The sequence below is a fragment of the Schistocerca serialis genome, chromosome 2, assembly GCF_023864345.2.
Source record: "Schistocerca serialis cubense isolate TAMUIC-IGC-003099 chromosome 2, iqSchSeri2.2, whole genome shotgun sequence".
Taxonomy (NCBI): domain Eukaryota; kingdom Metazoa; phylum Arthropoda; class Insecta; order Orthoptera; family Acrididae; genus Schistocerca; species Schistocerca serialis.
Window position 1 is genome coordinate 255,745,340 of NC_064639.1, and position 18,049 is coordinate 255,763,388.

The window sequence follows — 18,049 nt, forward strand, 5'->3', positions numbered from 1 at the left end:
TTGGCATCAAATGGGCAGAATCCGTAGCGGCGCTCTTGGAGCTGCACAGCGCCGTCTAGAAGGCACTTTCGTCAGTGTCATAGTGCCAACTTTGCAGGGCGCACCTATGTTGTGACATCGTAGCTATCGATGCCGCAATTTACATGGTACAGGCCCTGCCACATGCCCTGTCATCAATATCAAGGTCATCCAGATTTTGTGAATCAAAGTTGCATTACAAGATAGAGAGCAACAAAAACTTAGAATAAAAATTATTTGTTCTCGAGAGCAACAAAAACTTAGAATAAAAATTATTTGTTCTCGTTTTAATAAGAAAATAGTTCATTAATTACTACGTTACAGTTAATAGGAGTAGAAAGTTCTGAATTCTGGAACTTCATTGAATTTACTAGTTTTTTTTCCAAGGCACATAAGAGTCCCAATTTTCAAGTATCACGAACCACCCTCACAACGCTTTAGGTAGCACACCACAGCTTAAGTGCCAACACAGTGGAGTCCAGTAGGCTCCCATTGGTTTATTGGTGGCAGAAGTCATCCAGCCTGCTACCTGTCTAGTGACAACTAGTTTAAATCAGATTATAAAAGCATTTAATACATAGGTCTGCCAACACATTTAATACCTTTTTCGTTCTTACCAGACTGCACATGTGCAAATCAAAGTAAGTTTAAATACTCTAACATAAAGTGTTTAAGTATAAAAATTTCAATTAATTCTACTTCAAGATTTTAAACATGGCTGCAGCAGCAACTGTTAAAATTCTTCACAATAAAGGATGGCAGCCAAAAACAGTTGCAGGATAGAATTTTTTTTTTTTTTTTATTAATTATTCTATCCTGCAACTGTTTTTTGGCTGCCATCCTTTATTGTGAATTAATTCTACCCATTCAATTTCTTCACAAAATGCAAAACATTATTTTGAGGTTGTATGGCGCACAAAAGAATAGCTGCAGCTACTAGTAATCAAATGTTCTACTTTATCAAATTGATATAAAAATAGAAAGGCACCATGATCCACCTATTTTTAGCACAGCAAAAGCATCTGTACAGTTAAACAATGAAGTGTTATAAAATGAAGGTCATATACACTATGTTCATATTTTAATGACAGTCTGTTGGGAAATGACCTCTGTTAGGCAAATGAAGTTTCTCCCACGTTCGGTAGCCATGACTAGTGGTAATCTACACTTAGCCAAATTTCTCTTATTGACTGCCACGTAACTGGGGCTTCAACAGAAAATAGAATTTGAGAACATGCCCTACGACTTCCTTCAGTTTCCTAAAGTCACTCAACCCTTGGCTCCTCAAATTATGTGGCTTTTATGTCTATAGTCTGAACCAAAACTTGCCATAATACCAAGAGAGGTAGGCTCTGGCCAGAGTGCCTGGAAATTGTAGCGTAAGTTTTGTTACAAATGACTTGTGATGTTCATACATTAAAGTATAATTTCCCATATACTTCTGTATTCACTTTGAATCCCAACCATCGGTTAGTCCTCTTATGTACTGGTTTTATACTTCTGAAAGATGGCATGAAACAATGGCTGCTAAAAATGGCACTTCGTGCAGAGTCAATGAAGAGATTTGTGTTAAGTTCAAAGGAAGAAGGACTATCTTAAACGAGGTCAATTTCATTTGTCACTCACTACATAGGCCAATTTTGAAACAATTCTGTAGAACATGGCAGCATCGAAATGTAGTACGAAAGGTATGATGGGCAGTAGACAAAACCCACATACCCATCTAACACAAAAGGGCCACAGAATGGTTCCATTCAAAACTAATCACCAGACATGTTAAGACTGTCTCACATTGTCGTAAGTGTCTTAATGTATGCGGTAGTTACTTATCAATGGAAATATTCCATGGGTCAATAGTGTCCTGTGTTTGCTTTTCATTTTATCCCTTACAGAAGATAGAAGTTTTTTGGGAACTATTTTAACTTAATCATAGGGTGGCTGACACCCAGGTACATCACTGCCTGGGCATTGTCATGGGGCACTGATAATGTGGCTGAAAAAGGTTGTGTCAACTACAGTTTTCTCCCTCAAATTCTTTGAGTAATTTTGCCTCTTAATGCAGAGCCACATAGACTCAAAGAATTTCTAGAAAACTTAGGTAATTAATGTGCCAGTTGCAATGTAGTACAGAGAGTATTTTCCATTGTGTCTTACTTTGCTCTTTTGTTCCTGAGAACCGACAATATAGGCAGATGGGTTTAGAGTTTGCTTAACACAATACACGATTAGGTTAACACACACACACACACACACACACACACACACACACACACACACACACCTGGGTGAAACAATGTAATTCACCTGTTTGACACTGGCTTGTTATTGGATGGTCAACTAGATATTCCCAATGGCTTAAGATATTTGGGAATAAAGTCATCACTTACATTACACCATTTGTATGCTGTACATAATCTAAGCAACCTAGTCTACCACAGCATCATTTAAATTCAAAAAGGAGCCTACTTTGCTCATGTTAACATTATTGTATTATGTGACATGTCTTTAGAAGGGTACCTTACTATAATTTGGAACACCTTCCTCTATTGACATCTTTATTTTATGGCTTATGTGCCAATGTGCGAGCCAAACCACACTCCAATTAAGGCTACACCTAAAAGTGCCTTATCCTTGTGAGGTTAAATACAGTTATGAATAAAATAAGGAAACTTTTTTGAAACATTTATTGCTGGACTACTTCCACAAGAAAATAAAAATTTAATCACTGCAGTATTATACTCAACATACACATAAACAGATTGACATGAAAATATATATATATTAGATCATCTCCAAATTCATCTTTCAAACTTCAGAGTCTGGCCTCTTGGCAATCCAGGCCTTAACAGCTGGTAGTTCAAGGACCTTGTTCTTGAGTGCAGCAAGGTTAGCATGATCTTTAGTGATGTCAAAGCCAGCCATATGATTAACGTAGTCTAATATTCCAGCAAAATAGAAATCTGCCCATGAGAGCTGAAACCAAAAACTTTCAGTTACCTATTAATTGCAATAGCTGATATTAACATTGAAATTACCATTATGAGACTAGTATTTAGAGAATGGCAAAAGTAGCACAAAAAATATTTAACTTAACATACTAGACAGCACTGTTTCAAAAGCTGAAGGTATGGACACCTTTCACACATTTCCTTTAGCTCTCCTTGAAAAGATTCAAGATACACAGAACACTTTAAATGCTTTTTGTGCCTGATAATACAGCATTATGTAGTTTGTCAGGAGACACTGTCACATTGAAAAAATATTTTAGCTCAAGAGCCTGGAAAAACCTCTATGTATCACAATTTCTAGCACGATAGTTCAGTTACATTGGCTATAGGGAGTAATATCTGCATTTGTAATAATGTGACATTACATCTGGAGTTTAACCACCACAGATAGTAGTGTCCAAAGTGTACAACTATCTCTCACGGCTAGGTTCCGCACATGCAGGAGATAAAGTCATATGAACATGGATCGAGAAATATATAATTGAGATATCAGACATAGAAATCAGTCAACTAGCAAATGAGAAACTAGTGTGACACATGCAGTTCACTTCGCCGGCCAGAATGGCCGTGCGGTTCTAGGCTCTACAGTCTGGAGCCGGGCGGCCACTAGTCGCAGGTTCGAATCCTGCCTCGGGCATGGATGTGTGTGATGTCCTTAGGTTAGTTAGGTTTAATTAGTTCTAAGTTCTAGGCGACTGATGACCTCAGAAGTTGTCGCATAGTGCCCAGAGCCATTTGAACCATTTTTTGCAGTTCACTTCCTGATAAGGTGCATTTGAAGGGCTTGCCCCCTTTGCCAGTCTGGCTTCTGCAAGGTGTCACAATGAGGCCTAAACAGATTCAAAAATTCTCATATTTGACTGCCCACCTGCATTCTTGCAAGAACAGGTGCTTCATACTCCACAAATGTGGTATACATTGACATCTGTAAGTGGCCCCACAGGAAAATGTCTAAAGCATTTGAGGCAGGTGCAGGCCAAGCAATTGGTCCACCCTTATGCAGCAATTAGTTTAAAGTTAAGTCAGGTGTTGGCAGACAAGAACACTAGAACAGGCATAGGCACCACTGTGCATAAGTACATCTACCAACACAGTTTAGTGAAACGCACAGGTGTCAACCTTCGGCACAAGAACTGCCTTTACATCCACAAATTCAAAAAGTAGTGATGATCCTGAATCCCTGCCCAGACATTTGTGGCAAACCTTTGTTGATGGGCTATTTCAACAGCTGCATGTTTATTGATGTATGCTCACTCATGCTGATTGTGGAAATTCTGGATACAATCAAGCATGAATGTTGTCTGTCAGAGACCATTACTGCTGGAAAATGAAGCCTAATGCTGCATTGTTGGCTAAACCACTGACAAAAATTAACATCATCTACGAAAATCCTCTGGGGCTAGTGCCTCACTCCACTGCAGGCGATACACATACACCTGTTCAGATACACACCAGACTGTTTTGATTGACGTTCACCTGATGACCCAGTGCAGACTGCTGATTCCGTTCTGCAACTGCAACAACTACTTCCTCAGCTACGTGTGGTGCGCCATGGCTGCCCTCTTGTTCCAGGTAAAGATGTGAACTACCCTGCTCCTATAAGCAGTGGCTCACTTCCGGAAATTTCTCTCTGCAAGGGCACCAGTGGTCTGGGTATCATACATCTATGTCGATACTCTGCAAATTACATTTACTTGCCTGGCAGACGGTTCATCGAACCACCTTCACAATTCTTTACTATTCCCATCTCTTATAGCGTGTGGAAAAATGAACACCTATCTCTTTCCATACAAGCCCCGATTTCCCTTATTTTATCAAGGTGATCACTCCTATGTAGGCTGGTATCAACAAAATATTTTCGCTTTTGGAGGAGAAAGTGATTCATACAACCAATGAACTCCAACACCACTGCCCTTTGCCAAACCTTACTTTAAATGCATGGATGCTTAACAACCTAATACACCAATGCCAAACAGTACATACAGGAGAATAAGCAGTCAATACATTTCTAACAGTGCACGACTTGTTCCTACAGGAACCCACTTTACCACAGTGGTGAAGTGCTAAAGAAGTTGTACAATGTTGGCTGGAGCAGTCTGTAGGGCCCACCATAAAGAACAGTAATTCTAGTCCGTCCATGGTCCATAGAGACTGCTGTCAAATCACAGTATCTTCACACAGGACTGTAGGACTGCTAGGGCAATTTCATAGGGAGTATTATTATTAAAGTACATGGTAACTGATGTCCATCTCCAATATCTTATGACATTTACTTCCTGGCTGATCATATTTTATCTCCTGAATGTACTGATCCTCAATGAGAGATTGCCATGCGTTTTTGGACCACAATGTAGTATACTATCAAAGAACTCTCTGTGGCTTACAACAGTGCATGCCTTAAAGCAGTGATTTTTCCTCCACATTAAATTTTTATCGCTCCATATTGATCTTAATAATTCAGAATGAAAGAAAAGTTATTCAGCTATGATGCTTTTCGTCCTGCACTATTGCATTTTAAACCTTTGAAATGAACTATTTCGTCACCCCCCCCCCCTTCAAATGTATATAGGTTAACTATTCACTTACAATGAACTGTTTAACAGTACCAGTCCTGCTTACCTTTCCATTTGCCAGATAGCCTCCATTCTCCTTAACCAGGTTATCAAGTCTTGGCAAAAAGAACGGCAGAAATTCATTGATGATTGGTGCTTTCTTTTTCTCTTTTACAGCTTCATCAGATTCGTAGAAAAAGCTTCCCAGCTCTGAAATTCAAAACGTTTTCTGAAACTGATGTCTTAACCTTTTGTTTCTGTTAACACATAAATCACATCAAAGCTGATAAATACTTTAACTATGTTTAATTATTCAGCTTAAACCTTTTGTTAAAAAGGTATCATCAATACAACAGACTGGTAATTTAACAATTAACACTATACACAAAATAAGCAGTGAACAAAGTAAATTTATGTTTGTACTGGTTATGGTAATCTGGTGTCTAGCTGTTTGAGAAGTGTATGTGTTTACTCAAAGCAGAAGCTCTGGCATCTATGTAGATCCACTAAATCTCCACAGTAGAGCTAACACAGTTCTGTATTAAAATAAAAACTGTCTCAGAAGCTATTATTCTCTCCAAGTTATGGAGCAGTTATTTCAGAAACAGCACACAAGCTACAATTCAGAAATGAACAAAAACTTAGTTTCAGAGTTATTTGTACTTGAGATTTGAAGAGAAGCTGATGCAAGTTGCAACACCAATGAATAACAAACATGAAAAGAAAAAAGAAGTCATTAGAACCAATCTGCAATATAGCCAGCAATCTTTGTTCAGTCCATAGTGAACATACTGAATCATACAAGTTGTCCTATGCAAAGAGGAACATTAATATCACCGACCATTTACCAACCCCCCTGACTAATCCGGAGATAAATCTGGTGCAAATTACATACATTTAATATCTACTATTAACAACACAGGAGAGGGACAACGTATTAACTCATTCCCAGATCCACCATACACATGATTTTTGGATGTTTAATACCCTTACATTTAACTTTTGTTTGGGCTACAGTTCCTAACAACTTTTATTGCTGACGTTACATTAACTCTTACAGCAGGTCACCTGTATTTAGCGAACAGCCAGGAAAGTGCAATGTCATGTAAACACACGACATTGATAACCTCCTCGTCCTCCCTCCCTCCCCCCCCACCCCCCCAATCCATGTACTATGTCTCTTATCATTGTCTTGCTATTTGCAGTATTTTGCATGTAGAAATTGTACCTTACACAATTTAATTTTCTCTTAACAGAGGGTAACAAATTATCACAGCAGGAAAGTTGGATGCAACAACCTTAGGAACATACATGTATCTTACACCTTAGTCTTACAAAGTTTATGTTGAAATTAAAAATATAGGAACAAGAACAAATTGAAAGATACATACTCATTCTTAAATCTGTTAAGCAGTCAGCAGCCATATCTATCTGAAGAGCTTCCCAATCATTATCACCAGCCAATTTCAACTGCTTTCCCAAATACCGGCAAATAGCAATTGACTGATGTGCCTTCTTTCCATCAAATTCAAGGACAGGGACTTGTCCAAATGGTGTTGCTAGATAAAAATAGAAACAATATAGTATTACTTGCACAAATGTTTTTAAAATTGCTTGAGTTTGGAGGAACACTCAAAAGCAAAATTTCTCCCTTATTTCGTTGTACTTTTAGATGTCTGGCAAGTCCCAATATTCTGAAGATGAACACATCCGATTCATATGGTCAATTTTTATTCAAAACAGTAATATAAAAATGGATTTCGCAGCCAAAGACACGAATGTCATCACAAAAATTAATTTAAACGCAAATTATACATAAACATTATAACTGCATGGTTCTCAGACCTCATGAAATAACAACGGTTATCATATCTTTATTTCCATTTCCAGTAAATCTAATCTAATCTAATCACAAGAGCCCTTGGTACATCGTCAATACGATACGCAATGCACAGTCACATTAGATACAATTTCTCACCCTCATTTAGTTATCCTGCTTGCCGTAAAACATTTGCATTCCTACAAACCAAGTGGCTGAACCATGTGTGGTGTTTTTACACTTCACGCTTTATGAATGATACAGTCCACAATTGGTAAACTTTTTTGTAAGAGCCAACAAATAAATGCGCTACTACTTACATGGTTTAATTGAGGGCCACTTCTCTCTTTCGAAACGATCATCTTCAAACTCAATATCACCATATGATAACAGAAAGCGGATAGGTTCTCCCAAAGCCTTGACAGGGAAATAAGTTAACTTATATTTTGGCGCCATCTGCAACAAAATTTAGTCAGTTAATGGCACTAAAACTTGTTATTTAGCAGTTAACACTCCACACATCACCAGAACATGAATTACTTATCCGTTTTAACGCAGCTAAAAGTGTCGGACGGTTTATTTGTTGAGCATTTGGTAGAAGCTTGAGCATTTGGTAGAAGCTATTTGTAAATTAAGTTTTGCATCAATAGGCATTAACACTACGAAGAGACTTTGTTAGCAGCTATAAGAAATAATTTTTCTATTAACAAACTTCCTTTCTTCGGATGATCTCGTTACCAAAAGACAATTTCAAAGTAGCGATAGAAATTTCTCATCCGCCCTTATTATCTTGAATTGCGTGTTCGGCAAAGCTTTTCACAATTAATTGTTACTAAACATGTTTCACATTTGTTTTTAGTAAACCGCAAATCAGAAGACTTGCATCTTTTCAAAACTAATTTAATAATTAGGACAGAAGTATATCGAAATTTACTACAATAGCTGTTTCCCGCGATGCGCCTCAAGCCACACAACAATATCAACTGTGGCGATACACTTTCAACCGCTTGTGTCAGATCCCAAGTACCTGGTTTCAAATAACTCGCTAACCACCACCAACACTGTATCTGACAGAACAGCCAACAAGCCACTTATTTTAATGAGCGACAGATCTGCACTTCTCATTGAAAGTTAACAAAGAGCAGTAGAACGTACCGGTGTCTTTCACAAAAGACAAACTAAACGTGTACCTAAACAGGCAATATAGTAACCAAATGCAAATCAGAATACGAGTAATCACCTATAACAACTTAACAGATAATCTAACACACTTACTACAACACTGCGAATCAATTACTCCACACAAACGCAATCAACGACAGACTGTCAAGCACTGAAAGTACAGAGCTAACAGCCTTGAATTTAAGCAAGTTATTGGCCTTCCTCTCGAAGTTTCTGTCAGAGACGCTACTCTCCCAGAGAGGTTATTCTGCGTCCGTAGCACGATCCAATTATTATGGAAACATCCGTTTGTAAAGTTGAAATTTACTCACATTACACCGTATTTCTAAATGTAGTGCACAATAACACCATCATTCATGGCGTTGCTGGTCTATGTATCAGAAAACAAGTGTTAACTCTTTAGGCGCCAGTATACATATCACATCACTACGAATCATTTATCGGTATTCTGCTTGCTTAACTTCGAAAGACAGTAGGTAAGTTTCTGACATTTTCGCTGCTTATTCACTCAGCGTTGTGAGAACAAGCGGGTTCTCGATAACATGTCCAAAGTGCACAAATATTGTTTATATTCGTTATTAATCACCTGTTAGATTATAAGCCTAACGTGGCTACTTGCATACTTACCTTTCTCATTTCCAGTGTCGTAATTGATGCCTGTAACTATAACGAGAAATAATTTATCGCTAATGAGTTGTGTAACTTTCTTCTTTCCTTCTTACTTTCTTTCAATACAGATGATTCGCATACCGCCTCAAGAGGCAAAAAAAAGTCATCTCGATATGTCACATTCATTTTAGTAAATAATACTTTCAAATAAGTGTACTTCACATCATGTTTCATTCGCCTTCGTATTGACACAGTAGAGGCCTGTAATTACCTATATAGAGTGTCTCAAAAATTCACACATATTGCGATTATAAAAGTACTTAAAATTTGGGACAATGGAAATGATTACGATACAGTTACATGTGTTACAAACTTATAAACTCATTATTCAAAGCAAATTCGCTGCTTTGTGTAGAAAAATCATTGTTTTGGCTATGACCACTAGGTTTAACTTATAATTTATACACAAAGTACATATGTTCCTTGAATAACTGCAATATGGTATTGCTGAGAATGTTATTGTAGCTAAATTTTATAATGCTAGGTTCAAATGTACTGACATGGTCAGAGATAAGTCATCACATAAATTTGGTTGCACATAGCGATAAATTGGCTGCAAGGCTTTTCGCCCATTGAGCTCTTATTTCACACTGTCAAAAATGTGACATGGAATGATAACTATAACAGAATATGCATCTGAACGCATAGGTAATTGGGTGTTGCAGCTTCAGTTGACAGATGAAACTTGTAATTCTTGTAAAATAACAGGTCCAGACATTAAAATGAAAATCAGCTAGGTTAATTTCAAGTTATTTGTTCACAGTCCTAAAAACATTTACGAGCCCTAGTGTGCATGTTTTATAAGGCAAGGGATGAGTTGGTTGCTATTGGAAAGCCATTAGAAATTGCCCTAACTGCTGGGAAGGAAATGGAAGCTGATGTAAATGGGTATGTTAATGAACCACAGAGACATGTGACAAAGATACCAAAGGCTCCTTAATTAGTGTCCTCACCCATGGATACTGGCTCCTCTCACAGCACCTGTAACTACATATCACCTTGATGATGAGTGACAAGTCAGTGGCAGACCTATGGGTTCCTGTATAGGGAAGGCAGCGACCAGGGAGAACTCTTTCAAACATGTATCAGGTACTAACTCCCACTTAAACTGAGTATGTATGAACACTTCACCTCTTGGCCAGCCAAGTGTGTTCGAAGTCAAGACTAACTGTAAAAAGCAGTTGACAGTTAATCATATGGCGACTAATGGTACCACATAGGCAAATAGCAGTAGGGTATAGAAAGGAGGACTCTGTGAATTCAGAGTGCACACCTGTGGACTCCATTCAACATGTTGAAAGGCAGTTCCAGCAGTTATTGAGGGAACAGGTTTCTATCAATTGTAGAGTGAGGATGATGTTGGGACGAACAAGCCTGACACCTGGGCTTCAAGGTCGTACTTGGGTCATTCTAGTGACCAGTAGAGAAGAGTCAGAAGGCCAGCCTTGCTTATGGAATTTCAACGAAACTCACACTCTGCAGCATTGTTCTCAGAACTGAATGTGTGTAAGTGGTTCTCTGTGGACTGGAGACAAGAGCAACCTGGGCCGAGAATTTCTGTACTTGCACCACAGAGTTGAGAACTGTTGAGTGCCCCAAAATGTATCAGGAATGCACTACACACCAGAGACTGCAATATGTGGTGTTCACACAAGGCTTTTTTTTTTTTTTTTTTAGATTAGGCTGCTCTCCACGTCGTCCAGATAACGATAAATGTGGTGACCCTAGTGATCCCGAAGTATTAGCGTAAGAAACAAAGAAACATCCCTCCTCAAAAATCATACTTTTAAAATCCTGATGATCAACTGCCAAAGCATTCGCAACAGGGATCCAGCGTTTGAAGCATACAAAAAACCAGTGTAACTCAGATAATACTGGTTACAGTAAGCTTCTGTATCAGAAATCGTTAGCAGTGATATTTTTAGGGTGAACTAAAGTGTATTTCAAAAGCATAGGCTAGTGGTAAATGACAATGATATTTGATTAGAGTAAACAATAAACTTAAGTCGATCAAGATAAGCTAAAGAAGCACAAGACAACATTTGGGCAGGACTCAGTATAATTGTTGGGCATAAACATATAACTGGATCCATCCTCTGATCATTAGACTCGCTTCCAGACTGAAAACTTAACAAAAAAGCTCAGCTCGCTAATACATATTGAAAATGACAGCACTTAGTTACAGTATAGCTATGTATTCAGATGACATATTTCCTATAGCAAGTAATGAATTAGGAGAAGAGCTGCAAGAAAATGTTATCAAACACATTTATCTGAGTGTAAATAATTTCTTTCTGTTGCTACAAAAAAGTGGACATGCTTTTATAAGGAAATGAACATTATGTCTAATGATGTCTGTCTGCAGTATACAAATTCAATTATAAATTATAAATTCTTATATACTGTTGTTGATAGGTACATGACGTGGGACAATCATGTAAGTAAGATGTACTCAAGTAATTTACATGTGTATTCCTAACAACAAACATGTCCAAAATTGTAAGTCTAGATGTACTGCAGAAATGTATTATGATGCAAGGAAGGAAGTAAAATTAAAGTTTTACATCCCACACATGATGGTGTCATTAGAGATGGATTCTAAGTTCTGAGTAGGACAGGATGGAGAAGGCAATTGCCATGCACCTTTCAAATAGTTCAAGCGATTTTGAGAAACCATGGAAAAACTAATCTGGATGATCAGAACAGGATTTGTCTGGTAAATAAGGACAGTCCTACAACTGCATCATCTTGTTTAATTATATACAGCTAATCATGTCCTTATATATCCTAAACTACTTCTTTGGTTTCAATTAAATTTGATACACTTATCTTACTGTATGAGAATCAGCACTGTGGGATTATAGTCTCCTATCTCCCATACTAAGATAAATACAGGAATGAGTGGATTTTCGACGATGACATTTAGGATGCTGTGCTTAACATGTATGTTGTGTGGGTAGCATTGGCATGCCTTGCAGGGACTACAATGTGTGGATGGTGAAAGCTGAGCAAAAAGAATAGGGGAGAAGATCGATTGTAAGAGAGGAGGAGCTTGAGGTGAACAAGGAGAGGGTTAGTAGAAGATGGGTAAACAGAGAGAGGAGAGGATGTACAGAGGGGGGAAGAGGAGATGACCAGAGATAGTAGGCTGAGGCAGACAGAGAGCATGGGAGAGGAGGGGATGGATGGGAGAGGGCAGAAGATGAACAGACAGAGGTGTGATGGACAAAGAGAAGAGGGAGGAAAGCATGGGCAGAGAGAGAGGGAAGAATGAGATGGACAGAGAGATTGAGAACCCAGAGATGAAAGAAAGGAGGGTGCAGAGATCGATAATGGAGGAGGATGAGATGGACAGAGAGAGGGCGCAGAGGAGATGGATAGAGAGAAGTCAGAGGAGGGGATGGGTAGAAGGATGGGAAGAAGAAGATATTGAGAGGAGGTGGAGGCGATGGACAGAGAGTGGAAGTGTGAGGAAGAAGTGCAGGAGTCAGGTGGAAGGTGTAAAGGGGTAGTGGGTGGGTTGAAAGAAAAGAGGGGATGGAAGAGAAGGTCAGAGAGAGTGGGGTCGAAAAAAAAGGAAAGAAAAGTGGGTTTAACATCCTGTCAGCACCGAGATAATTAGAGATGGAGCACAAACTTGGATTGTGTCAGGGATGGGGGAAGGAAATTGGCTATGCCTTTTTCGAAGGAACCATTCTGGAATTTGCCTGGGGCGATTTAGTGAAATCATGGAAAACCTAATTCTGGATAGCCAGAAGGGGGTTTGAAATGTCATCCTCCTTTATGTGCATCCAGTGTGCTAACCACTGAACTGCCTTGGTCAGTAGGGGGGATGGAGAGGTGGACAAAGAGAGGGGTGGAAGAGATTGACCAAGAGAGGGGGTAGGAGGAGATAGAGAGAGTGGAAGGAGCAGGTGGACATGTAGTAGGGGAAGAGGAGACTGAAAGAAAGAAGTGGCAGAGAAGCAGGAGAGGGAGAGGAAGGAGAAGGAGATGATCAGAGATAGGAGGTAATGGATGGAGAGAAGGGGGGAGGGGATAGGCAGAGAGAGAGAGAGAGAGACAGATGGGGAGGTGGGGATGAGTTGGACAGGAGTAGTAAGAAGGAGAGAGATGGAGAAAGGACAGGAAGAAATGGATAGACAGAATGTGGAGGAGGATAAAGTGGACAGAGAGTGGGTGCAGAGGAGATGGAGGCAAGAGAAGATGAAGGACAGAGAGAAGGGGAGGAGTTGATAATCAGAGAGAGCGGTAGAGGAGGACAGAGAAAGAGGAGGAGAGGGGATGCAGGAGGAAGGTGGAAGGTGTAGAGGAACAGGAAGAGGAGGGAGCAGGAGATGGACAGAGAGAGGGAAGGAAGAAATGGATAGAAGGCAGGGGAGGAAAATGACTGCCAAGCATTATGTGAAACAGGAAAGAATGCATACTCACTAAAGCTTTTCTAATACAATTTTTACTCTTTTAAGATATGAACCATAAGCTAAGAGTTTTCTATAAACTGTCACTGATAAGCAAAGTATCGAAAGAAAATGTAAAGCAACCTATTTTGTGTTAACTTTATATTATGCATACTTGTTGTTTACATGTGTCAAAGTATATAGATTTGTCGAAGTATATAATTAAACTGTCAAAAATTTACTCTCCTACAGCATTATTTTATGTAAGCAGCAAGGAAAAGAAGAAAACCAGCGGAAAAATGCTCCTGTCAGGGCACAAAAAAGACGAATATGTTCCTCTTTAAAAGAATCTGACAGGAACATGAGGAACCACCAACCTCAATCCTCATTCCACCTTCACAAAAAATTTTGTCATGTGAACGTGTTCACACTTTTTTGTGCTGAAAGAGAGTCGTAGAGAGACAGTCACAGTGGCACAGAGAGGAGTTAGTGTGAGTGAGAGAGAAAGAGAGAAGAGACATTAATGGTTGGAGTGAGAAAGTGACAGTGAAAGAGAAAGAGAGATGGGTGAGGACAATGGTAGTGGGCACCAAAGAGAGAGTAAATACAGATGGCTTTTTCTGAGGGAGAATTATATTAAAAGACAAAGAGAGATGGGTACAGATGGGAGCAGTGGGAGCAAAAGAGAGAGGAGACAGTGGAAATGAAAAATGCAGGTGATGGAGACCATACATAGGCTTGGAGGGGAGGGGGTTTGGACCCTCCCAGAATGGCGAACATATACGTATAGGGGAGGGAGCATTTTGGACCGAAATTTTAAACAAGTGGGTAGAGGGGAAAAAATAACTGGGATCCCCCAGAATATTTGAACTGCTGAGGCATGGCGGAGACAATGGGAAACAAAGATAGAAAGAGGCAGGGTAAGTGAGAGAGGAGACGGTGACAGTGGGGATCAATTGGAGCAAAAGGGGACAGTTGGAGAGGGATATGCTTATACAGACAGTGATAAGTGAGAGAGATGGTGAATCTGAAGGATTAACTACAAAGAGAGAGCATGTAAAAGGATTTAGAATGTTCTGTGTTAAAAGAGCACAAAACTGTTTGCAGCCAACATTTTTAGTGAGGATGGTGGAATGAGGATTGAGGCAACTGGTTCCCCAGTTTTCTATCAGAGTCTTTTAAAGAGGAACATATTTGCCTTTTTTTGCGCTCTGGCAGCAGCGTTTTTCCGCTGTTTATTGTACATATTTGTAAGAACATCTACATAAAAAATAAAAGTGGTACTATGTTGAACATTCATTCACATTCATTCTAACACAAGATCGAAGAATTCTTCAGCTGAGAAGAGTCCTTTGGAGTGTTTTGTACATCAAACTTGTAAACAACATAATAATCACTATTCAGAAATGTATTGAAATGTTATTGATGGATTGAAATGGTATTGAAGTTGTTGAAGTTCAGCTTTTAATGTGTATTAAAGACTAAATTAGAACCTTATAAAATATTAAACCGCCTATTGAGATCATAAAACAAAGGAACAACACAATGGAATTTTGTATTTCTGTCCTGTGGTTCTTACACCATGTTTCATTTAAGATTCGGACAGCTGTGAAATTTTACATGCTTTGAAGGAAGATAGTAAGACGAAGAGTAGCGACAAGAATAAAGAGAATTCTGTGTATGTGGTGAAGAAAAGTTGACAATATTTTTATAACTGTGTACTGGTACATTCGCCTACCCATATAGCCATACAGTCTAGTGCGCTGGTTCCCTGGCGTGAAGGAATACCGGTCCCCGGCACGAAACTGCCCGTCGGATTAGTGTTGAGGTCCGATGTGTTGGTCAGTCTGTGGATGGTTTCAATGTGGTTTTCCATCTGCCTCTGCGAATGTGGGCTGGTTCCCCTTATTCTGCCTCAGTAACACTATGTCGGCAATTGCTGTGCAAACACTTTCTTCATGTACGCGTACACCATCATTACTCTACCATGCAAACATTGGGGTTACACACGTCTAGTGTGAGACGTTCCTGGGGGGAGGGGGGGGGAGGCACTGGGGGCCGAACCACACAATAACCCTGCGTTTGGTGTGGGACAGCGGTGGGGTGAGTGAACTGCTGCACCCTGTTGTGGGATTGTGAACCACTGAGGGCTACAGCGGGGACAAAGCCTCTCCGTCGTTTCTAGGTCCCCAGTTCCATTCAGTATAATACAGTACTGGCACATCCTATTTAAAAATACACTCCTGGAAATTGAAATAAGAACACCGTGAATTCATTGTCCCAGGAAGGGGAAACTTTATTGACACATTCCTGGGGTCAGATACATCACATGATCACACTGACAGAACCACAGGCACATAGACACAGGCAACAGAGCATGCACAATGTCGGCACTAGTACAGTGTATATCCACCTTTCGCAGCAATGCAGGCTGCTATTCTCCCATGGAGACGATCGTAGAGATGCTGGATGTAGTCCTGTGGAACGGCTTGCCATGCCATTTCCACCTGGCGCCTCAGTTGGACCAGCGTTCGTGCTGGACGTGCAGACCGCGTGAGACGACGCTTCATCCAGTCCCAAACATGCTCAATGGGGGACAGATCCGGAGATCTTGCTGGCCAGGGTAGTTGACTTACACCTTCTAGAGCACGTTGGGTGGCACGGGATACATGCGGACGTGCATTGTCCTGTTGGAACAGCAAGTTCCCTTGCCGGTCTAGGAATGGTAGAACGATGGGTTCGATGACGGTTTGGATGTACCGTGCACTATTCAGTGTCCCCTCGACGATCACCAGTGGTGTACGGCCAGTGTAGGAGATCGCTCCCCACACCATGATGCCGGGTGTTGGCCCTGTGTGCCTCGGTCGTACGCAGTCCTGATTGTGGCGCTCACCTGCACGGCGCCAAACACGCATACGACCATCATTGGCACCAAGGCAGAAGCGACTCTCATCGCTGAAGACGACACGTCTCCATTCGTCCCTCCATTCACGCCTGTCGCGACACCACTGGAGGCGGGCTGCACGATGTTGGGGCGTGAGCGGAAGACGGCCTAACGGTGTGCGGGACCGTAGCCCAGCTTCATGGAGACGGTTGCGAATGGTCCTCGCCGATACCCCAGGAGCAACAGTGTCCCTAATTTGCTGGGAAGTGGCGGTGCGGTCCCCTACGGCACTGCGTAGGATCCTACGGTCTTGGCGTGCATCCGTGCGTTGCTGCGGTCCGGTCCCAGGTCGACGGGCACGTGCACCTTCCGCCGACCACTGGCGACAACATCGATGTACTGTGGAGACCTCACGCCCCACGTGTTGAGCAATTCGGCGGTACGTCCACCCAGCCTCCCTCATGCCCACTATACGCCCTCGCTCAAAGTCCGTCAACTGCACATACGGTTCACGTCCACACTGTCGCGGCATGCTACCAGTGTTAAAGACTGCGATGGAGCTCCGTATGCCACGGCAAACTGGCTGACACTGACGGCGGCGGTGCACAAATGCTGTGCAGCTAGCGCCATTCGACGGCCAACACCGCGGTTCCTGGTGTGTCCGCTGTGCCGTGCGTGTGATCATTGCTTGTACAGCCCTCTCGCAGTGTCCGGAGCAAGTATGGTGGGTCTGACACACCGGTGTCAATGTGTTCTTTTTTCCATTTCCAGGAGTGTAGTACTTCTTTGTACACAGAATTGGCTATTAGTGTTTACATATTGTGTTTTACGCATAAAATTATTTTTAAATGTATTTGTTTCTGGATATGTGGTATTTTTGGTGATGTACAAAAAGTAGGGATTAAAAATAAGAAAATCTGTGTGAATGGGCTCTGAAAACCATGCGATGTCACTCGACTGCTGCGTCATCCTCTACTATGTGGTGTCATGCGGATGCGGTATGGAGGGATGTGGGGTCAGCACATAGCTTTTCTGGCCATTGTCGGCCTTTAGGCCTTGGAGGTGCTACCTCTCCATCAAGTAGCTCCTCAGTTAGTATCACAAGGCTGAGTGCACCCTGCTCCTGTCATCCTGCCAAAGAAAAATCCGTGACATACTGGGAATCGAACGTGAGTCACATGGCAGACATCTACACTGGCCACTAAGCTATAGAAACAAACTCTGTGTGAAACTAATGACTTTTGATTGTTAAAAACTATGTCTCTTTTATCATTCTGTGAAACTTTTCGATTTTTTGTTTAATTTGATATAGTTATGATATGTTAATATGTCAGTCAAATTTTTCCATGAACCAACTATAGTGGTATTAATATTTCTGCTACTATAACATTTTCCTGAGACTTTATGACAGTTTCAGGATCCTTCATTGTGTTTGAAATATTAATACATACCAATGGTAGACAAATTTATTGCTAATTGTATGATTAGTTCTTTAATGTATGACACAGCTTCTTATTCTA

General features: G+C 40.7%; 1 protein-coding gene across 1 annotated transcript; it reads right to left on the bottom strand.

The window, feature by feature from the left end:
• Positions 1-2,716: 2,716 nt before the first annotated feature.
• LOC126457014 (glutathione S-transferase-like) lies at positions 2,717-8,826 on the bottom strand. The gene is made up of 5 exons (XM_050092986.1): positions 8,673-8,826; positions 7,718-7,853; positions 6,970-7,137; positions 5,646-5,788; positions 2,717-2,991 (listed from the first exon to the last, which is right to left on the bottom strand). Exons 2-5 carry the CDS (start codon positions 7,851-7,853, stop codon positions 2,824-2,826), a joined length of 615 nt encoding a protein of 204 aa, XP_049948943.1. The 5' UTR covers positions 8,673-8,826; the 3' UTR covers positions 2,717-2,823.
• Between the last annotated feature and the right edge of the window lie 9,223 nt (positions 8,827-18,049).